The 24,835-nt window shown below is 40.6% G+C and overlaps 1 protein-coding gene across 1 annotated transcript in view; it reads left to right on the forward strand.

The window, feature by feature from the left end:
* The window catches only part of LOC118401883 (complement C3-like), a 57,216-nt gene extending 43,319 nt beyond the window's left edge, over positions 1 to 13,897 (forward strand). Inside the window, exons 23-40 of the mRNA XM_035799545.2 lie at positions 3,171 to 3,374; positions 3,771 to 3,849; positions 4,244 to 4,400; positions 4,625 to 4,717; positions 5,081 to 5,243; positions 7,172 to 7,329; positions 7,466 to 7,633; positions 7,740 to 7,799; positions 7,964 to 8,048; positions 8,200 to 8,257; positions 8,605 to 8,692; positions 8,843 to 8,932; positions 9,462 to 9,573; positions 10,229 to 10,318; positions 10,924 to 11,004; positions 12,717 to 12,803; positions 12,919 to 13,060; positions 13,165 to 13,897. Coding sequence (XP_035655438.1) covers positions 3,171 to 3,374; positions 3,771 to 3,849; positions 4,244 to 4,400; positions 4,625 to 4,717; positions 5,081 to 5,243; positions 7,172 to 7,329; positions 7,466 to 7,633; positions 7,740 to 7,799; positions 7,964 to 8,048; positions 8,200 to 8,257; positions 8,605 to 8,692; positions 8,843 to 8,932; positions 9,462 to 9,573; positions 10,229 to 10,318; positions 10,924 to 11,004; positions 12,717 to 12,803; positions 12,919 to 13,060; positions 13,165 to 13,270 — 2,021 coding nt within the window. The 3' untranslated portion in view covers positions 13,271 to 13,897. The remainder of the gene's footprint in view (positions 1 to 3,170; positions 3,375 to 3,770; positions 3,850 to 4,243; positions 4,401 to 4,624; positions 4,718 to 5,080; positions 5,244 to 7,171; positions 7,330 to 7,465; positions 7,634 to 7,739; positions 7,800 to 7,963; positions 8,049 to 8,199; positions 8,258 to 8,604; positions 8,693 to 8,842; positions 8,933 to 9,461; positions 9,574 to 10,228; positions 10,319 to 10,923; positions 11,005 to 12,716; positions 12,804 to 12,918; positions 13,061 to 13,164) is intronic.
* Positions 13,898 to 24,835: the final 10,938 nt, after the last annotated feature.

Genomic DNA, 24,835 nt, shown 5'->3' on the forward strand with positions numbered 1-24,835 from the left:
GGCCAGTCCTCTTCTGGCTGTGCCGGGTGGAGATTGTAACAGAACATGGCCAAGATGTTCATAAATTACCAGCATGGTCAAATAATAATAATCACAGGCAGAACAGTTGAAACTGGAGCAGCAGCACGGCCAGGTGGACTGGGGACAGCAAGCTTGTTATGCATAGATAATAACAGAGAGTAGTAGCAGCGTTCCGGGAGGGGAGGGGGGCCTATGAAAATAGTCTGGCTAGCCATTTGATTAGCTGTTCAGGTACCGCTTGCCATGCGGTAGCAGAGAGAACAGTCTGACTAAGGTAGCTGGAAACTTTGACAATTCTTAGGGCCTTCCTCTGACACCGCCTGGAATACAGGTCCTGGATAGCAGGAAGCAATGTGAAGGAAGCGGTGATGTACTGGGCTGTGCGCACTACCCTCTGTAGTGCCTTGCGGTCGGAGGCCGAGCATTTGCCATACCAGGCAGTGATGCAACCCGTCAGGATGCTCTCGATGGTGCAACTGGAAAACCTTTTGAGGATCTGAGGACCCATGCCAAATCTTTTCAGTCTCCTGAGGGGGAATAGGTTTTGTTGTGCCCTCTTACCGACTGTCTTGGTGTGCTTGGACCATGTTAGTTTGTTGATGTGGGTGCCAAGGAACTTGAAGCTCTCAATCTGCTCCACTACAGCCCCGTCGATGAGAATGGGGGCGTGCTCGGTCCTCCTTTTCCTGTAGGCCACAATCATCTCCTTTGTCTTGATCACGTTGAGGGAGAGGTTGTTGTCCTTGCACCACATGTTCAGGTCTCTGACCTACTCCCTATAGCCTGTCTCATCGTTGTCGATGATGGGGCCTACCACTGTTGTCATCAGCAAACTTAATGATGGTGTTGGAGTCATGCCTGGCCGTGCAATCGTGAGTGAACAGGGAGTGCAGGAGGGGGCTGAGCACGCACCCCTGAGGGGACCCCGTGTTGAGGATCAGCATGGCAGCATGTGTTGTTACCTACCCTTACCACCTGGGGACGGCCCGTCAGGAAGTCCAGGATCCAGTTGCAGAGGGAAGTGTTTAGTCCCAGGGTCCTTGGCTTAGTGATGAGCTTTGAGGGTACTGTGGTGTTGAACGCTGAGCTGTAGTCAATGAATAGCATTCTCACATAGGTGTTCCATTTGTCCAGGTGTGAAAGGGCATTGTGGAGTGCAATAGAGATTGCATGATCTGTTGGTGCGGTATGCAAATTGGAGTGGGTCTAAGGTTTCTGGGATAATGGTGTTGATGTGAGGCATGACCAGCCTTTCAAAGCATTTCATGGTTACAGACATGAGTGCTATGAATCGGCAGGCTACCTTAGTGTTCTTGGGCACAGGGACTATGGTGGTCTGCTTGAAACATGTTGGTATTACAGACTCGGACAGGGAGAGGTTGAAAATGTCAGTGAAGATACTTGCCAGTTGGTCAACGCATGCTCAGAGTACACATCCTGGTAATCCGTCTGGCTCTGCAGCCTTGTGAATGTTGACCTGTTTGAAAGTCTTACTCACATCGGCTGCAGAGAGCGTGATCACGCAGTCATCCGGAACAGCTGCTGCTCTCATGCATGTTTCAGTGTTACTTGCCTCGAAGCGAGCATAGAAGTTATTTAGCTTGTCTGATAGGCTTGTGTCACTGTGCAGCTCTCGGTTGTGCTTCCCTTTGTAGTCTGTAATAGTTTGTAAGCTCTGCAACATCCGACAAGCGTCGGAGCCGGTGTAGTACAGTTCGATCTTACTCCTGTATTGACGCTTTGCCTGTTTAATGGTTCGCCGGAGGGCAATGCGGGATTTCTTATAAGCTTCCAGGTTAGTGTCCCTCTCCTTGAAAGCAGCAGCTCTTCCCTTTAGCTCAGTATGAATGTTGCCTGTAATCCATGGCTTCTGGTTGGGGTATGTACGTACAGTCACTGGGAGGACAACGTCCTTAATGCACTTATTAATAAAGCCAGTGACTGATGTGGTGTACTCCTTAATGCCATCGGAAGAATCCTGGAACATATTCCAGTCTGTGCTAGCAAAACAGTCCTGTAGTTTAGCATCTGCTTCATCTGACCACTTCTTTGACTGAGTCACTGGTGCTTCTTGCTTTAATTTTTGCTTGTAATTTTTGCTTGTACGTATCTCTGTGTGTGGAGTAAATGTGGTCTAGAGTTTGGTTGCACATTTAACATGCTGATAGAAATGAATTAAAACTGATTTAAGTTTCCCTGCATTAAAGTCCCCGGCCACTAGGAGCGTTTTCCTGTTTGCTTATGGCAGTATACAGCTCATTGTGCGTGGTTTTAGTGCCAGCATCGGTCTGTGATGGTATGTAGACAGCTACGAAAAATTCAGATAAACTCTAGGTATATGATAAGCAGTAGACCACACTACCTCAGGCGAGCGAAACCTTAGATATCGTGCACCAGCTGTTGTTTACATATATGCATAGGCCCCCGCGCCTTGTCTTACCAGAGGCTGCTGTTCTGTCCTGCCGATGGAGTATATAACCCGCCAGTTGTATGTTCTTAACGTCGTCGTTCAACCACGACTCGGTGAAACACAAGATGTTACAGTTTTTAATGTCCCGTTTGGAGGATATACGTCCTTTCAGCTCGTCCTATTTATTTTCCAGCGATTGAACATTAGCTAGCAGGATGGAAGGCAAGGCCAGATTAGCCACTCGTCGCCTGATCCTACCAAGGCACCCGGATCTTTTTCCATGAAATCTCAGTTTCCTTCTCCAGCGAATCACAGGGATCTGGGGCTGGTCGGGTGTCTGTAGTAGTATATCCTCTCATCCGACTTGTTGAAGAATAACCTCAAAATCAATCAAATCAGCTCTTTTTGGTTATAAGAGACGGTAGCAGCAACATTATGTAAAAAACAAGTTTAGAACAAAAAAATAGCATGCTTGGTTGAGAGCCGATAAGACGGCAGCCCTCCCCTCCGGCGCCATTGTGACCGCAGCGATCATTCTGGTTCTACCAGGCCCAGTGTATATATGACAAAATAATGTACATGTGGGCTAATAAGCATTATCCGGTATAGGCTGCATATATCGGGTAAACCCGATCACTACAATTTTGTAGCTAGCATGAACGGTGTCATAGATTACAGCATTTGGAATTTGCCTTTCTAAAACAAGAAAACACAAGTTTAAAATGTTGTCTTGGATTAGGGGACGCCCTGGCAGATACAGTAATCAACTCCATTGGTGGCGCAGTGCTGAGTAAACTCATTAAGAAGCCGGGTGGCTGTATAGAGCAGAACCTGGTTTCAATGACTGCCCCCATCATCGCCACACACTACCTGGACCACGCCAATGCCTGGGAGGAGGTGGGAGTGGAGAAGAGAGCTGAGGCACTTGATTATGTAAAGCTAGGTGAATATACTGTACCATAGAGGCATCACCTGCTTTCTTTGGTGGACATGTGTACATGTTATACCCCTGAAAGGAGGAAATAGATCCCATGGAGATGTAGCTTCGGCTTCAAGTTGCTTGTAATGAGTGAGCTGGGAAGCCCTGTGCGCCCCTATACGAATTCCTAGGTATAACCAATCGAACGCAGAACAGACATCAATTGAGTACACAGATCGCATTATCAACCTTCAGATAAATGAATAGATTATTACATACTGGTACGCATTATGATTCTCTATTATTATTTTGTTATTATTAAGGCACTTTTAATTCTATCACATATAATCAAACGTCCTTTTCTCTTCCTCTCTTTCTCCAAATATTGCCTCCACTCTCTCATGTTGTTGATTTCCATAGGCTATCAAAGACACCTTAGTTACAAAAACTCTGATGACACGTATTCTACATATAGAAATTATAGAATCCCAAGCACATGGTAAGTGAATTTATCAGTTTTGTCTCACTGGGCCTCAATTGTCATTGGTGTATGCAGTTGCATGAATGGTTGTGTATCATTGTAGATTGCTTTACCTGCATTATGGTGGTTAGTTACAATTGTTAAACACATCAGCCTTCTCTTGTGAAACAGAGAGCCACACATCAGCGTTCTGATTCCTAAAACTTATGAAAATCAACCCTATGGATAATCACATTTTAGAACGACATGATTTTCAAGTTTTTCAGTTATTTAAGAATGTTAATACAATACAATTTAGTTCTCAAATGTAAGCTCTTACAAACTGAGCCACACAGGACTGCTTACATCAGACTTACTGTATGATATGACTCGTCAGACTCCAGAATAGACAATACTGTGTCTTGGTCCCCAGGGTGACAGCTTACACTGCCAAGGTGTTTGCAATGGTGTATATGTTTGGGGACGTGGAGGATATTAGAGTGTGCAAACCTTTGAAGTTCCTTGTAAAAAAACAGAACTCTGCAGGAATTTTTCAAGAAGACGCTCCAATCAATAATTGGAAACTCACAGTAAAGTTGTTTATCTCATTTATACTTTTTGTCCACTATTATAAATATAAAACATAAAATCATGTCAAGCAAACATGTTTGGTAAATCCTTTTGAAATGTACTATTTGTCCTGTAGACTTTTGTATGTTTCAGGTTATGTAAGCACAAGTTTTAGCACTAATATTGTACTATGTTCAAAGCTATAATTTCCTTGACTAAAATCTGTTCTTCCATCTCCACTCAGGGCGGGACACATAAGGAAGGAGATGTGGCAACAACTGCTTTTGTTTTGATAGCCATGCAAGAGACCCTCGGGATCTGTAAGGATGTATACACGGTAAACTAGGATAAATAACTTTAAGGGGATGCATTGTTGATGGTTTGAGTAGCCTACTTTTGACTTAGTGAAAATTAGTATTGATCACTACATTTGTAAGTCTGTGTGATGGTCTGACGAAAAATTAGATCAGTTTTTTTTCTGCAGTGGACAATTGGGGCTATGCTGTAATAGTTTGGTATACGGTAGCGTCAGTGAAGACTAGTGTGCTGCTCAGTAATGTGGACCTCTATTCTGCGATGAATATGGAATTCTGGTTATTGTTACAGATTTAAGAGGTCAAACTATTAACAAATGATTCGTTATTAATTATTAGTCTCATTACGGTGTCATTCTTCTTCTGTGTGTGTGTGTTTCTCATAGGAGCTAGATGGAGCCATGAAGAAAGCCTCCGATTACTTATTTAATGCACTTCCTGCTCAATCCAGTCCCTACTCTGTAGCCATATCTTCCTATGCCCTGGCACTGACTAAAAAACCTGAATGGAAAGAGAAAATCTTAAAAGAATTAGATCGAACAAGCACAGGTAATATTTTCAGTGCTAATGTTAGTGTTTCTTTCATCCATTGTTTCCCCCAGTTATCTCTTAAAGCCATTTTACTGTGTTCTCTCAAATACACTGAGTCTACAAAACATTAGGAATACATGTGTAGGCCGTCATTGTAAATAAGAATTTGTTCTTAACAGACTTGCCTCGTTAAATAAAGGTAAAAAATAAATAATAATAATAATTCCATGACATAGACTGACCAGGTGAATGATATGATCGCTGTCGTGGAAATTTCCTCTATTTACCAAATCATGGGAGCAAACCACACACACACGTCAGAGTTAGTTATAAAAGTCCATCTTTAATTATATGAGCTCTTATCACAATCCTGTGACTCTCAGATGAATTCAAGGTCTCCCCAGTGAATTCTCTGAGAGCCCCCTTACAATGCAACTGAGTTCCTTTAATAGCAAAGACACCCATAGTCAGACAGCATAGACATAATTCATCGTTCAGCTTTGTCTCCTTTCCCAAAACCCCAGAACCATAAACCAATCCTCCAAATCAACAGGCATATATCAAATTGTCATTTAGATACAACCACTCTAAATACAAACTCCTGGACAAACTCATGGATAGGAGAGTGACCCTACAGGTCAACAAAGAGGGAGCATAGAATGATTCCAGACACTGCAAACCCTCCTTTCCCCACTGGGAAAGTTAGGGAGTATAAGATATGTTTACACATGATGACACTTTGACCTCTCCCCTCTCATGTGGCCCATGCAACTTAGTCCTGACATAGAACAGATAACTGCCAATGGCCCCCACTATAGTACAACAAAATACATTCTTATGAGAATTAACTTACACACATTTGATGAATATTAAACATCTTACAAATGTTACCAACATATTCTGATAATTCCACGACATCCCTTATTGATGTCACTTGTTAAATCCATTTCAATCATTGTAGATGAAGGTTAAAGAAGGATTTGTAAGCCTTGAGGCAATTAAGACATGGATTGTGTGTGTGGGCCATTCAGAGAGTGAATGACCATGACAAAAGATTTAAGTGCCCCTGAACAGGGTGTGGTAGTGGGTGCCACGCACACTGGTTTGAGTGTCTAGAATTGCAACGCTGCTGGATTTTTCAGGCTCAACCGTTTCCTGTGTGTATCAAGAATGGTCCATCACCCAAAGTACATTCAGCCAACATGACACAACTGTGGGAAGCATTGGAGTCAACATGGGCCCGCATCACTGTGGAATGCTTTCGTCCACGCCACGTTGAATTGAAACTGTTCTGAGGGTCAAACAGGGTGCAGCTCAATATTAGGAATATTAGTCTTATTAGTCTTGTCTGAAATGCCTGTTAGTCTTTTTAGTCGTGTCTGTAATGCCTTTTAATCTTATTAGTCTTGTCTGTAATGCCTTTTAATCTCATTAGTCGTGTCTGTTAGTCTTATTAGTCTTGTCTGTAATGCCTGTTAGTCTTTTTAGTCTTGTCTGTAATGCCTTTTAATCTTATTAGTCTTGTCTGTAATGTCTTTTAGTCTTGTCTGTTATGTGTCTGACCCCAGTAAGACTAGCTGGCGTCAGCTATTTATTTTTTATTTAACCTTTATTTACCTAGGCAAGTCAGTTAAGAACAAATTCTTATTTACAATGATGGCCTACACCGGCCAAACCCGGACAACGCTGGGCCAATTGTGCACCTCCCTATGGGACACCCAATCACGGCCGGTTGTGATACAGCCTGGATTCGAACCAGGGTGTCTGTGGTGACGCCTCTAGCACTGAGAGGCAGTGCCTTAGACTGCTACGCCACTCAGGAGCCCAATAATGGGGATCCTTAAACATCACATTCTTATTTCTTTGATATTAAATCTCTCTGTTAGTAATTTTTCTGTACCTATCAGACTTTCACCCTGTACCTGTCTCTTTCCATCTTTCCTCAGGGGGCACTCATTGGGGTGGAAATGATGATAAAGGGGTGGAGGCAACAGGGTATGCACTTTCAGCACTCGTGACACTGGGTGAGCTTAAGAGATCAGAGGCTGTGAGTAACTGGCTGGTGGCCAAGAGTCAAGCAAATGGCCAATTTGGGAACACACAGGTAAAAACACAATATAGACAGAAAATGGTACTACTCATGGAAGTAAACACAGTCTGTCATTTTTACACTCTTGTCTCCCTCATCCCCACCCCACTCCCTTCTATCCCCTCTACTTGCTTCGTGTTTCTCTCTCCAGTGCACCATAGTGGTGTTCCAGGCCCTTTCTCTGTTCCTAAAACAGAAGCCTGCCCCACCGGGTAATGACATAAGAGTAAGCCTGTCTGTCAACAGCCCTGTCCGCACGGGCAAAAGCAGCTCTATCGAATGGAATTTAGACCAGAGGTTTATGTCACGATCTGAAAGGGTGAGTTACATTGGACTAGCAAACCAATTTGAACAACACAGGCAAATATGGTGTAGTGGCTTTTGCATTCTAGTGGCTTTATTTTATATGCACTTGATTACTGCAGATACCACAGCTGATGGATTTCACTTTCGAAGCAAAGGGGTCAGGGAGAGCAAAATTAAAGGTGTGTGGATCATTCCAGCTGTATTTGGATATTTGTGCACAATAAATATTTCAGTTAATATAGTATACTCGATGTGTTTGAATATTCTTCCCATACTCATGATAAAATGATATCTTTGACATACTGTAAGAATTCTGATACTGTCATCATTGTGCTCTTTTCAGGTCCTGACAACATACTACGCCATGCTTGTGAAAGAGCAGTCAGTTTGCAAAGGATTTAACATGAGCCATTCAATAGAAAAGAATAGTATGTTCCTGTTTTTCTGAAGAATAGCTTTACTCAACCCCTTTTGTCCAAGTGTCTTTATGTTATCACTGTTATTTGATCACACCATATTTTAATTACAACCATTTTTTTTGCCAGTACACTTTGGATGTAACTGCTCTGTTTGTTGCAGATGAAGCACAGGCTCCAGACGGTGTTGTCGGTGTCTACAAACTGACCATATGTGTTAGGTGAGAACTAAGGGAAGTTACAGTATACTGTACGTGCATGTACATGTGGATGATATGATCCTGTTATGTTAGCAGACAGAGAGCAGACAGTAGAGAGGAAAACTACATAATTACACATTTATCTGCAGCTATATACAACATATAGATTGAGAACACACATATTTGAGGATCTCAGAATTTCCCTTGTTGTTCCCTTGTGCATATGCTTACAGTATGTATTGTGGTAGAAGTTTTGGAAGTGACTGATGGGTATCGAAGTACTATATGTAAATGTATTTACAGTAGTGTTGGTGGTGTGGAAGATCTGAATTAACATATTAAATATGTATCTCTCTCTCTAAATGTAGGCCTCTTGAAGGGACCTCCAACAAGATGGCCATTCTGGATGTATCTCTTCCTTCAGGTTTTGTGCCTGACTATACAAGTCTTAATGAGGTACAGTCATCAAAACAAAGTAGCAGTATGTAGAAAGTATCATTTTCATGTTTAGTATCTACACTATACACAACAAAAGGATATACTCGTTCACTAATTGATCATGGAACTCTGAGCTACAGAACATTCCATATGTTTCTGTGTTTGTAGTTGTTGTCTCGCAGGGACAAGTTGATTAACTTCTACCAACTGGACAAGGAGCTTTCTGATAAAGGATCTCTCATTATTCACATATACGATGTAAGTAATTTGGAAACCTATTGAGAACACTGGCAAAGGTAGAGAGTAAGGGGCATTCTAAGTCAGATAAAAAAAACTCAAACTATTCCTTATTTTTAAACAACCTGCGTTAGAACTACAACAACTAAGAAAGCACCATAGAGCATTATGGATGTAAAAATGTGATGTAGTGGCTTGCAAATTGGAAGGTACAGGTTACTTGACCAGGAAAAGCACTGGGCCCTAAGGTAAGACAAGTTTTTCCTGACCTTGTGAACTGATCAGTCGAAAACTTTGTGTCATAACCATAGCCTATACACTGAGTGTACAAAACATTATGAACACCTGCTCTTTCCATGACAGCCTGACCAGGTGAATCCAGGTGAAAGCTATGATCCCTTATTGGTCACTTGTTAAATCCACTTCAATCAGTGTAGATGAAGGGGAGGAGACAGGTTAAAGAAGGATTTTTAAGCCTCGAGACAATATTAGGAAGGTGTTCTTAATGTTTTGTATAGTGAGTGTATGCCTTTATTTCCATTCTCTTCAGCTATCTCCTAGTCCTAATTCTGATTACTGCGTACCAGTGACTCTGTATCAAGAATTTACTGTGCGCCTTCTACAGCCTTCTTCAATTAGGGTGTATTCCTATTACCAATCAGGTAAGATCCTTTCAATGTACGGGTTGTCCTTGGTTCGGCCCACCATTGATTTGGGAGTTCAACACAACTGTTTCAAAAAATGCTCTCAATTTCTATTTGAAGTTCTTGTGTCCAACCACTTATGTATCTTTATATTCCCATTTAAAAAAAAATAAAAACACTAAGTGGACTGTGTGCCCGCCCCACCAGTCAAAAACCTGGCATGTGCGGCTACTTTCCACCGCACTGATAGAGGACTTTTGAATCCCCTGGAATTTATGTAAAAAATCTTTACTTACAACATCGTGTCAACATTTGAGTCTGATGTCAAATTTAGACTGTACAATAATTAAAGGTGCACTGTGCAGAAATCGCTCTGACATTCCTAGGTTGCTTAAAATTCTAATAGTTTGCCTAATTTCTGTTTATGTGACAAAATATGGAAGTATGTAAGTATCATTGTACCATCTAAACCTCTGTGAAATATATTTTCCATAACCAAAAATATTGTTTTTTCAACTGTTTAAAGCTGGTGTAAAAAACAAATTTGGTTGGGTCGCCCAAAAAAGTTACATATTGTAACGTCAATAAAACGCTTTCACTTATAGTCGTACAGCCCAGCAACAGCTATGGAACCCGAACAATATTGACGGAATGATATTCCTCTGTGTTTCAGAAAAGAGCTGCACCAGATTCTACAGCCCCTTTAAGAGTAGCACAGACGAGGACATTATCTGCAGCAACAATGGATGTGCGTGCATTGACAGTAAGATGCTTTTTTCATACCACCACTGTATATTGGTGGATATTTCAGGGATCTACTGTAAGATAACTATTGAGTGGCCATTGTTTAGCTATACAACTGTACAAAATTAAATTAGCAACGTAATTGTTTACATTTATTTAACCTTTATTTAAGTAGGAAAGTCAGTTAAGAACAAATTCTTATTTACAATGACGGCCTACCCGGGCCAAATCCTAACCCAGATGAAGCTGGGCCAATTGTGTGCTGCCCTATGGGACTCCCAATCATGGCCGGTTGTAATACAGCCTGGAATTGAACCAGGGTCTGTTGTGACGCCTTTAGCACTGAGATGTAGTGCCTTAGACCGCTGCGCCACTCGGGAGCCCAAATCATTACTACTAACAATTTTTTTTGCAGCCATTCCTTATTTTTATAGTTTCATAAATTTCATGGTGGTGATTATTTTGCTTTTGTAGTATGCACATGTACTATGTTTTCACTTCATGTTTAGCATATCTGCCTAAGCTTGACTTTTATGTTGCCTGCTTGCCAATTCTCTTAAGCATTAGGAAACTCTATTGTTTTGTCGCCCCAAGATTGTTTCCATCCTTAATTTTATCTGACAGAAAATTGTCCATCCGTGAAGAAGGCCGAGTCGTTAACAGCTTCTGACCGTGAAGAGGAAGCCTGCATTGGGACTAACCCTGGTAAAACAGCACTCACATTTCTCTGACTTCCAATAAACCCTTCTGACACATACTACAACCATAGTCGCGGGAAGTAGAAGTGCTGAGGGTGCTGCAGCACTCCCTGATCAATCAGAATCATTTATAGGAAGAAAAACAATAATATATACAGTGGGGCAAAAAAGTATTTAGTCAGCCACCAATTGTGAAGGTTTTCCCACTTAAAAAGATGAGAGGCCTGTAATTTTCATCATAGGTGCACTTCAACTATGACAGACAAAATGAATTTATCTGCAAATTATGGTGAAAAATAAGTATTTGGTCAATAACAAAAGTTTCTCAATACTTTGTTATATACTCTTTGTTGGCAATGACAGAGGTCAAACGTTTTTCTCATTTTGTCTGTCATAGTTGAAGTGTACCTATGATGAAAATTACAGGCCTCTCTCATCTTTTTAAGTGGGAGAACTTGCACAATTGGTGGCTGACTAACTACTTTTTGCCCCACTGTATATATATATATATATATATTTTGTACAGAAGTAGTGCACTAGGTCTTTACTAGTCTTGTATGAGTGGACCTAAATATCCGTCAGCAGCACAGGGAGTGTCACGCCCTGGCCATAGAGAGGCTTTTATTCTCTATTTTGGTTAGGCCAGGGTGTGACTAGGGTGGGCATTCTAGTTTCGTTATTTCTATGTTTTCTATTTCTTTGTTTTTGGCCAAGTATGGTTCCCAGTTAGAGGCAGCTGTCTATCGTTGTCTCTGATTGGGAATCATACTTAGGCAGCCTTTTTCCCACCTGTGTTTGGTGGGTAGTTTTCTGTGTAGTTTATTGCACCTTACAGAATTGTTTCGGGATTTTCCACTTTGTTATTTAGTTCAAGTTAATAAAGAATCATGAACACTTCCCACGCGGCCATGACTATACCTACAATAGAATAGGGATAGCCACAGATGTATGTTTACCAAAACATATTTGGTCATTACATTTTACATTTACATTACATTTAAGTCATTTAGCAGACGCTCTTATCCAGAGCGACTTACAAATTGGTGCATTCACCTTATGACATCCAGTAGAACAGTCACGTTACAATAGTGCATCTAAATCTTAAAGGGGGGTGAGAAGGATTACTTATCCTATCCTAGGTATTCCTTAAAGAGGTGGGGTTTCAGGTGTCTCCGGAAGGTGGTGATTGACTCCGCTGTCCTGGCGTCGTGAGGGAGTTTGTTCCACCATTGGGGGGCCAGAGCAGCGAACAGTTTTGACTGGGCTGAGCGGGAACTGTACTTCCTCAGTGGTAGGGAGGCGAGCAGGCCAGAGGTGGATGAACGCAGTGCCCTTGTTTGGGTGTAGGGCCTGATCAGAGCCTGGAGGTACTGAGGTGCCATTCCCCTCACAGCTCCATAGGCAAGCACCATGGTCAGTGGAGAGAGCGGAGGAGCGGGGTGACGTGAGAGAACTTGGGAAGGTTGAACACCAGACGGGCTGCGGCGTTCTGGATGAGTTGTAGGGGTTTAATGGCACAGGCAGGGAGCCCAGCCAACAGCGAGTTGCAGTAATCCAGACGGGAGATGACAAGTGCCTGGATTAGGACCTGCGCCGCTTCCTGTGTGAGGCAGGGTCGTACTCTGCGGATGTTGTAGAGCATGAACCTACAGGAACAGGCCACCGCCTTGATGTTAGTTGGTCAAACCCACTTATTTTCACTCTGTTTTCCGTCTGCAGTTTACAACATTCAAGTAAAACATATACAAGAGGATGAGAACACCCTGATCAAATATAAAATGGAGATTCAAAAGGCCTATAAACTTGGTAAATACTACAGTTTTTCCCAAAATCATTATTTGTGTTGCCTCGAGAGAATAAAAAAGTAAAGAGAGAGTGATAGAGGAATCATGTAATGGATATTGCTTATGCTGTCTTACAGGGAATGATTTACAAGTGGATGTTAAAACGGAGAGAGATTTCTATGCCCACCGCATGTGCCAGTCGTCTCTTGGTTTGAAGAAGGATAAATTGTATTTATTCATAGGCAACCCAAAAGACATAATACTGGGTGATGATGACAGGTTAGGATCACAATTAATCTGTTTGATTTGTTTCTTACATTACATGCCACGTTTCATTTTGAAATAATGATTTGTTTGATTAAACCATTTCTGTTGTTTTTAAGTTATTCTTATGTCCTGTCGGGAAACACATGGCTGGAAGAATTTGAATCTGGGGGAGAACAGGCGACTTTCCTGAATAAGCTTGAGACGTCTGGCTGCAGCACTTGAACACAGTGGTCCAGTTTGCTGGTTCATCCCACATCTGTGCATGTAGATGACCCACACAGTTAACATAACTAACTTTGAGACATGATGTTTATCCTATATTGCAAAATAAATTAAAATTAAACTGAAATATGCTATGAATTTTATGAATAATGACTAAATGATGTATACATTTAACGTAGAACAATAACTAACAGAATTCTACCCTGTCACTGTATGATTGTATGACATTTATTAGAATCATAAATCTAAATCTGATGTGTGTAGTTCTAGTCAGAATTAGAACTAGGACTTTTTGTGCCCTTTTAGTATGCAAGCAGGGTGCAAGTGTGAAACAAATGATAAGAGGAGCTATCGACAGACAAGCTGTACTACTGTGTTCCTTACAGGACATTCTGTCCCCACCCAGGGAGGGGAGAGACCTTGGGCTTGTAGTAGATTGTATAATAGGTGGCAGACCATGTATGAGTAGGAGAAGACTTGTGAACTATATTGTCATTGTTTCTGAAAGGAGAAGGGACATTTATGACGAATTGTGAGGTATATAGACAAATGTACAGGAAATTCTAAACTGCTGACTATGGTAGACTGGCCTCTGACTGTTTCATTTTAATAAAAACCTTAAAAATTCTTAGTAACAGACAGAGTTGTTTAATTGAAGTTCAGTTTATGAACATTGAGAACAAGATTCTCATAACAAATATCACATTATTATAACAAACATATGTCCTTGTTTTACTTGATCACAATTTATGGTAGGCTACAAATTAATTACCATTTAGAAAAGGAGAAGTAATGTGTCATACACCAATTAATACATTTGCACTGTGGGCGTCTATCAATATACTGTGTGCAGTTCACAACCTTTTTCAGAATTTTCAACTGCATGAATGGCGAAAGGGCGGGCCAGCAAGGCAAGTTATTCTGCATTCACGTGCTAGTCAGAACTAGGAAACTGTAGTTTTGCACATTCCACATTCAAGCAGATATCATGTCGGAAAATTCAGAGTTTCCTGGTTCCAACTAGCAAGTGAACGCGTCATAACTCCAGGTAACTCTGGTCCTGGAGAATGGCAGGACGAGCAAACTTTTGAGGAACTGAGGACCCATGTCAAATCTTTTCAGTCTCCTGAGGGGGAATAGGTTTTGTTGTGCCCTCTTCATGAGTGTCTTGGTGTGCTTGGACCATGTTAGTCTGTTGGTGATGTGGATGCCAAGGAACTTGAATCTCTCAACCTGCTCCACTACAGCCCCGTCGATGAGAATGGGGGCATGCTCGGTCCTCCTTTTCCTGTAGGCCACAATCATCTCCTTTGTCTTGATCACGTTGAGGGAGAGGTTGTTGTCCTTGCACCACACGGACAGGTCTCTGACCTACTCCCTATAGGCTGTCTCATTGTTGTCAGTGATCAGGCCTACCACTGTTGTGTCATCAGCAAACCTAATGATGGTGTTGGAGTCATGCCTGGCCGTGCAATCATGAGTGAACAGGGAGTACAAGAGGGGGCTGAGCACGCACCCCTGAGGGGACCCCGTGTTGAGGATCAGCATGGCGGATGTGTTGTTACTACCTACCCTTACCACCTGGGGGCGGCCCGTCAGGAAGTCCAGGATCCAGTGGCAGAGGGAGGTGTTTAGTCCCAGGGTCCTTAGCTTAGTGATGAGCATTTGAGGGCACTATGGTGTTGAACGCTGAGCTGTAGTCAATGAATAGCATTCTCACATAGGTGTTCCTTTTGTCCAAGTGGGAAAGGGCAGTGTGGAGTGTAATAGAGTTTGCATCATCTGTGGATCTGTTGGTGCGATATGCCAATTGGAGTTGGTCTAGGGTTTCTGGGATAATGGTGTTGATGTGAGGCATGACCAGCCTTTCAACGCATTTCATGGCTACAGACGTGAGTGCTACGGGTCGGTAGTCATTTAGGCAGGTTTCCTTAGTGTTCTTGGCCACAGGGACTATGGTGGTCTGCTTGAAATATGTTGGTATTACAGACTCAGACAGGGAGAGGTTGAAAAAGTTATAGGAATTTTATGAATAATGACTAAACAATATCTACATTTAAATAGAACTGTAACTAACTGTAACTAATTGAACTCTACCCGGTTTTACAATAATGATTAATAATGTTAATGTTAATTCATGAACAAGGAGTAATTAAACATAATAAACACCATTCCAACTTAGTTGGAGAGGTATGTGTGGTGTGTTTGAAGTAAGCAAAGAGGCTCATTAACCTATCTCTGAACCCACTCAGCTATAACTCTGTGGCAATTAAATAAGACAGCGAGAGCCTCCCTGGGTTTTCGTTATCTGGAACTGTCTGCTGAATAGTGATAGATAATGGTGAGACTTCAGAAGTTAATCTTGATGTGTTGTGTGTGTCAGGAGTGGGCTAGTGGGTTGGAATAAACTTTTGAACCTGCTTTGTTTTGGTCGAGAGGAGGAGATTCATTCTATAACCAATGAGGTCATATTTTGGATATAAACTGTTGTTCGTGGTTCAATCTGAGCGCGCTCCGAGAATAAATACTATTATCTCATTTTAATAAGACTGGTCCCTGTCTATTTTATGCAAATAAGAATCTTACAAATTCGTAGAAACAGACAGAATGATTTTAATTAATGAACACATATAGGAATTATTGAATTCCATTGACAATTGGTCCTTTGAGCGGATTTCCAAACCTGCCTCTGTCGTCAGAAGGTAGTACGCCGAAAACCGTGCACCGGCAGGTCTGGACCCATTATTTAAAGACCTGGCATCTGAATTGAGGTTCAAAGAACAGACCGGTATATATATATATATATCTAAAGTCGACAGAGACGGTGACGGATTCTCATGAACATTGCTTTTCCCAGTCTGCAAGACGACGGTAAATAGTCTTTATTTTCGAATTTGGGGGCAATGATGTAAGTTATCTTTGATTTGATGTTCTAAAAATGTTTAGGATTGAGAGTAACAAACTAGATCCTTCTCTAGTATACCAAGCATACAGAGGTAATCCTGTTGATTAAATAGTGGTGGTGAGAATACGGCTGGAGGAGCTACGCGCACAACCACCACCCACATATGTGGAGCCTGCTGGAGCCAACGGAGGGATAATAGAGGTAGAGAAAGTTAGGGTAAGTCAAAAGTAAAAGAGAAAATGTTTCAATTGCAATAATTTAGGACATCTCGCCCGGAGTGTAAAACTGCCTGCAAACATTGTGACAGGTTAGGACATAATCACGAGATTGTGATTTAACTAAGGGGAAGGTCAGGCGCGACAATCGGGAGAAAAAGCGAGAGTCAGAAACAACGACAGCGAGATTAATTGGAATACTCCCTGAGGAAAAGCTTGGGCTTTTAAATTAGGGCTATTTTTGTTGTCTCGGTGCCGGAGTTACGAATACAGATAAATGTAAAGTGGGTTTATTTGCGGAGAGTTTTTAGTTATTCACGTAGCTTTGGTGGTTCAGTGGAAGAATACTCGCCTGCAACAGGAGAGGCCTGGGTTTGGTTCCCGGTAAATGCTTTGATTGTAATTCAACTATTTGTATGTTTTGCCTAGAAAGATATGGTCACTAGTGTTTGTAGAATATATAAATTGAACTTTTTTAATAGATTGTTTAGGTTAAAATTGGGAGACAATTTTTTTTGTTTTTTGTTATAATAACTAAATGAATTTCGATGCAAGATGGTGTCTAAATGATCTGTTTGAATAACGTATTGGGAATGGAGTTGTATTTAAAAATGCTGAATCAAAGAAGAGACAGTTACCTAAATCTAATGAATTCTAAATAATAATGAAGAGACAATTACGATAGATTTGTGCCCATCGAAATGTTCATGTAAATTTAGCGAAGTACATGGTGCTTTTACATTTTGGAGTAGGGAAAGTTTGATTTACTTTGACGATATAATTAAAGCAAAACTCAATCGAAAATGGGGGATATATTTTTGCCTAGAGGCAGGAATAAAATAGTTAGTTGCTGTGTTGGCTACTAATTTTCAGGGTAAATTGCTAGAGGTAGGTAGATTTGTTGTGGAAAACGTAAAACTAGTCCATTACGTTGGATACACAATAACGTTACTCAAATTGCTTTGACCGTTGTTCAGGTAACACTCTTTTCTGTACTTCTGGCAGTACAATTTTGATTGAGAGATGTTGATGTTGTAAGTTCTATTCAAGGTCCAACATTTGTGATAAATTGGGCTTTGGTTTATCGAACCTGTACTACTGCTGCTGCAGTCAGCCAACAATGTTTTGCAATTCGTTGAAAGTCGCTGTGGCTTGGGGACGGTTTGAGAGCCTGTTACTGACATCACTCGGAGAAAATTGTTTGTGTCATTTAGAAGGAAAATGTGTGCATTATAGCTTTGAGTCACTTTTCAGAAGTTGATAAAAGTTCCAAATACATTTTTAAAAGTAGCTATATATCGTCAGGGTAGTCTGAAAAGATGCTAAAACTAGCAACAAAATCGCTAGGTGTCCATCACTGATTGGTGGCATTTACTGGGCTATATTTGGCTAAAAGAGAGGGAGGTCTGAATAGTTTAATTGTAAAAGTTTGTGATAAGTTCCCGGTTATTGATTTTTGGTTTGATTGTTTAGGTTACACCAGTGAATTTGAACAATAAGTTAATGTATTCTAAACGTGATCTGTTTTCATTACGGGGAACAATGAAAGGTCCACAAAGTTTATTGCTGGCTGAGTTTGTTTTATTTTAAAGGGACAGTGCACGTTTATCACATTTGTCCAATGGCAGGGTGTTCCTATAAAGTATTTGGAGAAAGACTGAATGAGTTACAAGAAACATTGAGGAAATCTTAAAGGGGTACACTCACATGGAATATTAGGAGTTTTATTTTCTGAGTTTTAATTACACAAGGGATTTTTTTTAAAGATTTTTTAAAGGGTTCTTTAATATGTCTATGGTATGGAACATGACTATAAAAGGGTGGTATAACCTTTGACCTTTATCATGGCTATCTCTTGTGGTCTGATCAGCCTCGGGAGGGCCATTTGGATAATGAATTTGTGGTCATTTGGGATACTAGTTTTAAGGTAAATTAATTATAATGGAGTTTATAGCTCTTGGACAATTATAGGTTGAACAACAGAGGAGAAAGTGGAATTGAGGCAGGACAAATTATGACGAACGGTGGAATAAACTCTAGTGAGGAAGAGGATGGTTCAGGATTCTGTTTTTAAACATTTGCTGTAAAGGTTTTGAATGGGCTATTATTGATTTAGTATTACAACAGAAAAAAATCATATTTATCATCGATAATAAATAGGGGAAGATATGGTACATTGAGGTTTGTACAGGAGATATTTTAAGCCAATAGGGCAGGAAAATACATAGAAAAATAGTGATTTTATAAGCATTAAAATTATGTAAATTACTGTAGATAAGGTATCCCACACTATGCAACATATTAAATTATTGATGAGACTGATTTTAAGGTTAACCCATGGTATTGATAGATAAATTACTGTGACCCTGAAGGAGAGAGCTTATTAGTACAGAAAGGATTTGATATGGTTGGCATTTGTTTTGGCTTTATTTGACCATTAGAATATTTTTATTTTAATAGTATTAAAGTTGACAGGGATATATGACATCTGGGATGATTTAGGTTGATTAAAGGTATGTAAGGACTTTAGAGATTGCCACCATAGACATGTTTTTTCTCAAATCAATGATTTTAGATAAAGCCAAACAGTGAGACGCTTAGTTAATATTTGGAAGATAGGAGAGAAAAGGGTTACTGTTTAAATCGATAAATATATATATATTTAAGAACATATATAAGCAGCTCAGATACCTCTTAAAGTAGATAAGTCATTGTTTAGAGTAGGCAAGGTTATTACCTGGGCAGAGCCAGGTATCAAATGGGGGATGGGTAAGTTGTGGTCTTGGATATATTGCTGGCTGAAAATGGTGGGGGAGTGTATGGGGGTAATTTGATCCCCGATGACAGAGCTCCAGACGGATCAGTGACCAAGGCCCTGGCAGAGGACTCTGGGGTAGATAATGCTCTAATGACTTTTTGATAGTGTGTTTGAGAAATGAAGAAATGTCATAATCACTGTGTTATGGGCTACCTTCACCTGTGTGCCTGTGTTAGTTTTGTGCGGATGTGGTTTGGTTCCGTGTGTGAAAGTTCTCATTTCTAGGACTCTGGAGAATTCGATGACAACAGATGGTGATATACGGACCAATCCTAAGCTCTGACCAGTGGAATGATGAATACATGGCTCCAGACCTAGTAGATGAATCCAGATCCTTTCACTCATGAGGAGACCATATTTGATGTTTAGGGAATTTAGATGGTTTCTTGTTTCAATGTATAGACTGTTTTTTTGATGAAGATTGTAACGGAAAATCCTGATAAGAAGAGTTATGATTCTGAGGTAGACTAGAACAGTCATTGATGATGATCGAGTGTAAATACATGTATTGTTTTGGTTTATTCTTGTATAACATTGATGTTTCCATATAGTGTTGAATGGGAACATATTGGCACTGTAACAACCATATACACGGTGTCCAATACCACTCAATTCGGTGTCGTTTCATTCAAAGTTGATTGCAAATGCCATATGGCAAATGCCAAGTGTAACACTTTAAAAATCCAAAAGGTGGCGAGTGCGCTCCACCGTGGATTTTCATATTGCAAATGTAACAAGTCAAGACCCAAGAGTACATTTTTTAAAAACTGGAAAAAAATCAAAAGAAAGTGCTTTCTGGACCATTTTTCGAAATTCTTTTTTTTTTTTTTTTTTTTTTTTTTTTGTCAATTACACAAGTGTAAGAACTGTATGAACATACTTTTGTCATATTTGATTATCATATTTTTTTGTTTTTACTTGTCCATAAGGCATGTGTTTTGTCCATTTGCAATATGATTTCATAGGAAGTCAAAAGTCACTTTTTTGGGGCCTAATGCCATAAGAAATGTCCAAATGCAAAATTAAAGATTTGAAAGTGCCAAATCAGGATGTTATGTCGATTTCCCATGTACCATCACGTATTTTACATGCTCAAAAATACTGCAGAAATGCAAAATTGACTGGCCTGATGAACTTGGGATGGCCGGGCAGTGAGTCTGGTTCCTCTCCATCGCTCGTTAGGGTTGATTTCAGAATGTCACTTTGGTGATGGTACCTCACTGTTTAAACATATTGCAAATGGGCAAAAGTCACCAGCAAGTCACAGTCCATCAGTCAATTAGATATCATTCTGACACCAAACTGATACAAACTGACACCACACCCACTTTTTCCAACTCGTTTAGAAGCCAACTATCACATATTTCAGAGCTGGCCCAAAATTCACAGTGCCTTCTGTTCGAACCATAATAAAAATGTAAAATACGTAGTTACGTTCTAGTTGTGGGTCCAGTTCTGACATTATGTGTAGGCCTAGTTAAGGCGACCCCGAATCCCAAGTTTCGGCTCGATAGGTCATTTGGTGCCCGAGCAAGACCTTAATTGGTGCTGAAAATCCACTTTTGCTACGGGGTCCTTGAATGAGTTATCAGACAGAAACTTTGGGATCTGTCTATATGGGCTGAGGCAGTTACAATGCACCTAGTCTTGTGACTCTGGGACATTTCTAAATGTCGTCATTTTCGTGATGTAAAAATGAATTGAAGTTATTGCAGATGTACAACGCTGTTTCTCGGTCCGATAACCTTCTAGAGCCACACAACTCACCAAGCACTATCGACCTGAGCTCTAGAACAGGTTTCTAAAGTTTCAGAACTCTAGGTCTGACGGTTCTTTAATAGTTCGAACAAAGTTAATTATTGCAGGCTCTGTCTGTCTCTACGCACCCCACTGTGTCCCTCCGTCCAAGCTGTGTGTGTGATTGAGTTTTTCTTTGAAATTTTATGGGAGACATGACTGATTTACAATTCATGAGGGTTGCCTAATCGCACATATGAAGTTTTGGAAAGATCTGACTTTTCTAACCCTTCGAAACCAATTATGACACTTCCATAAGTAAACACATATCCTGATTGGGGTATGCTTTTACAGAATCCTGAGTTTTAAGTGTTTACGTTAAGAACTGACTGATCTACACAGGGTTGGATGCAGTCATTTTCACATTTGCAGGTTATGTACATCAAAATGCCTTTTGGGTGAATTTAACAACTTCCGGTTGCTCCAGGAAGCTTAGAATCAACACAGGTAGACCTCATAGTGGCCTGATGGATTGTCATCGAAGACGGGTTCATAAGACATTCATAACCCACATAGGCTTCAGGTTGAATTTAGGGGTGCAGGCAATGTATTCCTCCTACACGGTCAAGGTTAGGCTTGCACAGATCGGGAGGACCTTAGGAACGTACCTGAGGTCGAATTATGCTTCTCACCCTAACGGTTTTCTCACTGTCACCTAAAAGCAAATGACATTTAGGGCCAGGCTTCATTTTGGGCCTACTTTTTCACATGGTCGTTGTGCTTAGACCGATCGAGCTACTCATTGAACTCGGCACAGTCTAGAGACTATGGTAATGCCATTGCAGGCTCTGAGTGTCTTTAAGCACCACACTTTGTCACTCCATCCTTGCTGTGTGTGTGTGTGTGTGTGTGTGAGAGAGAGAGAGCTTTTATTTTACATCTGTTGAGAGAAATTACTGATTTACAGTTCATGAGGGTTGCCTAATCACGCATATGAAGTTTTGAAAAGATCTGACCTTTTTAACCCTTCGAAACAGCCCCTAGGACACCACTTTAAGGCACTTCCGGTTGGCACAGGAAGCTGTAAGTAAACACATATCCTGATTGGGGTATGCTTTTACAGAATCCTGAGTTGTAAGTGTTACACAGGGTTGAATGCACTATTTATCACAAACTGCTGGTTGGGTATGGAAAAACACTTTTAGGGTGGTTTTAACCACTTCCGGTTGCTCCAGGAAGCTTAGAATCAACACAGGTAGACCTCATAGTGGCTTGATGGATTGTCATGGAAGACAGGTTCATAAGACATTCATAACCCACATAGGCTTCAGGTTGAATTTAGGGGTGCAGGCAATGTATTCCTATTGGGAGAGAAGTCATTGAAAACTGTTTGATGTAAACAACTTCTTTTAACTGTTAAGGGTTAATGCCACATGGTCAAGGTTAGGCTTGCACAGATCGAGAGGACCTCAGAAATGTTCCCGAGGTCTCATTGTGCTTCTAACCCTAACTGTTCTCCCGCTGTCACCCAAGGCACCTGCAATTTAGGGCCAAGCTTCATTATGAGCTCAGACCGAGCAAGCAACGGTCAAGCGGGGCATCTCGTTGAACTCTGCACAGCCTAGAGATTATGGTAATGCCATTGCAGGCTCTGCGTGTCTTTAAGCACCGCACTTTGTCACTCCATCCTTGCTGTGTGTGTGTGAGAGAGCTTTTCTTTGACATCTGTTGGTAGAAATGACTCACTTTGAAATTAATAATATAAAATATTGTTTGATTTTATTTACATTTTAGAAGCAATATGTAAACATGTAATGTCATGAAATGTGAGATGCGTGTGTCTGCCGCCCCACCCCAACCCACATGAAATAGCCTATTTGAGGCTGTTGAGGGGAGGGCAGGCCCACAACAATGGCCAAAGTGAAATGGAGACAGTAGATACAGATGGTCTGTCATAATATAATAGAGACAGTAGATCTAGCTGAAATGTCATAATATAAAAGAGATAGTAGATCTAGCAGGTCATAATAATATATTCAACCTTATGTTCCCTGTACTCTCTCTATATATATATCTGTTTATTATACCTGTTGATACAGGGCTCATATGTGAAACTATTCTAGCTGAACATTTTCTTTCACAGTGACACTGACTCCGAATGGGGGTCTTATCCGGTGTCCTGTGTGAATTTAAGTATGCTCTCTCTAATTCTCTCTTTCTCTCTCTCGGAGGACCTGAGCCCTAGGACCATGCGTCAGGACTACCTGGCATGATGACTCCTTGCTGTCCCCAGTCCACCTGGCTTTGCCGCTGCTCCAGTTTCAACTGTTCTGCCTGCGGCTATGGAAACCTAAACTGTTCATTTTTACTCTTGAGGTGCTGTCCTGTTGCACCCTCTACAACCACTGTGATCTCCACCCGGCACAGCCAGAAGAGGACTGGCCACCCCTCATAGCCTGGTTCCTCTCTAGGTTTCTTCCTAGGTTTTTGCCTTTCTAGGGAGTTTTTCCTAGCCACTGTGCCTCTACACCTGCATTGCTTGCTGTTTGGGGTTTTAGGCTGGGGCTATATAAATAGATTTGATTTGATAGAGGACTGAGGGTCTTCCAAATATTGAAAGTGTGTAAATAGTTACCCATGTTATTTTGTAAATGTATATGTAGATATTTTTTTCTTCATAGATTTTTTAATCAATAATTTGTAAAAATCCCATTTTTTTCCATTTTTTTTTCTCAATTATTTTTTTTGGGGGGGGGGTGTGTTAGAATACCATTTTGGTATTTTGTATATAGTTATTTGTTTCAAAATGTATACCTTCACCAATTTGGCCACTTGGGTACATTTGGGCTACTTGTATGGGACACCTGGGTGACTTCATGATAAATGTCATGTAGCCCCCTCATTTTGGAAGTTATCATTCTGAAACTTTGCACAAGTACTGTTGCCCTCTTATATTTTTCACAGAAATTGTCCCCATCATCCTATCTGAATGTTTGTTTTATCTTGTTAATTTGAACCTCTTAGAGCTCCCCCCTACTGTGTGCAATTTCCACCTGAAGACAGCCTGTAGCTCAGGCACAGAACCAAGGATGCATATTCTTGGTACCATTTGAAATAAAACACTCTGAAGTTTGTGTACATGTGAATTGAATGTAGGAGAATATAACACAATAGATCTGGTTTAGATAAAACAATGAAAAAAACATACTTTTTTTATTTTTATATCATCTTTAAGGGCAGTTAAATTTCAAATGTTTCACCCAGACGGAGATAATCCAATATGTAGTTATATTATATTATAATTTATAGTTACATCGTTAGGGTAAGATAACCAAAAGTGGACACACTCTAATCAGTTTCTAGAGCTCAATTTCCCAGATTTTGTAGATTATTTTAATAGTGCATAAAAACTTCATCTTTATCAAATTATCCATTTCAGATACCAACTCAAAACCTACGTACGTCTACCAATGGGTGGTTTAAATTGTATCTAATCATTCTCAGCATTACTTTATCAAATCTCTAGTAATTGATTTTACACACATACAATTTATCATAATTTCAAATAATTCACAGAATCCATATAAAACTTAAGAAATCTTAGGTACTCACACAGAACTTTAAGAATCACCCACACAGGATTGGTCAGATGTTCACACAGACCTGGTCAGACGTCCACACAGAACATCAGAACATAAAAAGGTTTGCCCACACAGAGTCAACCCTACCCCGCTCACACAGAACGGTCCGACAACTATTACCTAGTGATGCCATAACAAAATACTCACACAGAGTAACCCAGAGCATACCTGGCTAGCACATTTAAAATAATTGAAATTCACCACCTCCGAGGGTCACTTAGACAATCACACAGACGCACAGAATGAGGT

Source organism: Oncorhynchus keta, chromosome 23, assembly GCF_023373465.1.
Source record: "Oncorhynchus keta strain PuntledgeMale-10-30-2019 chromosome 23, Oket_V2, whole genome shotgun sequence".
Lineage (NCBI taxonomy): Eukaryota > Metazoa > Chordata > Actinopteri > Salmoniformes > Salmonidae > Oncorhynchus > Oncorhynchus keta.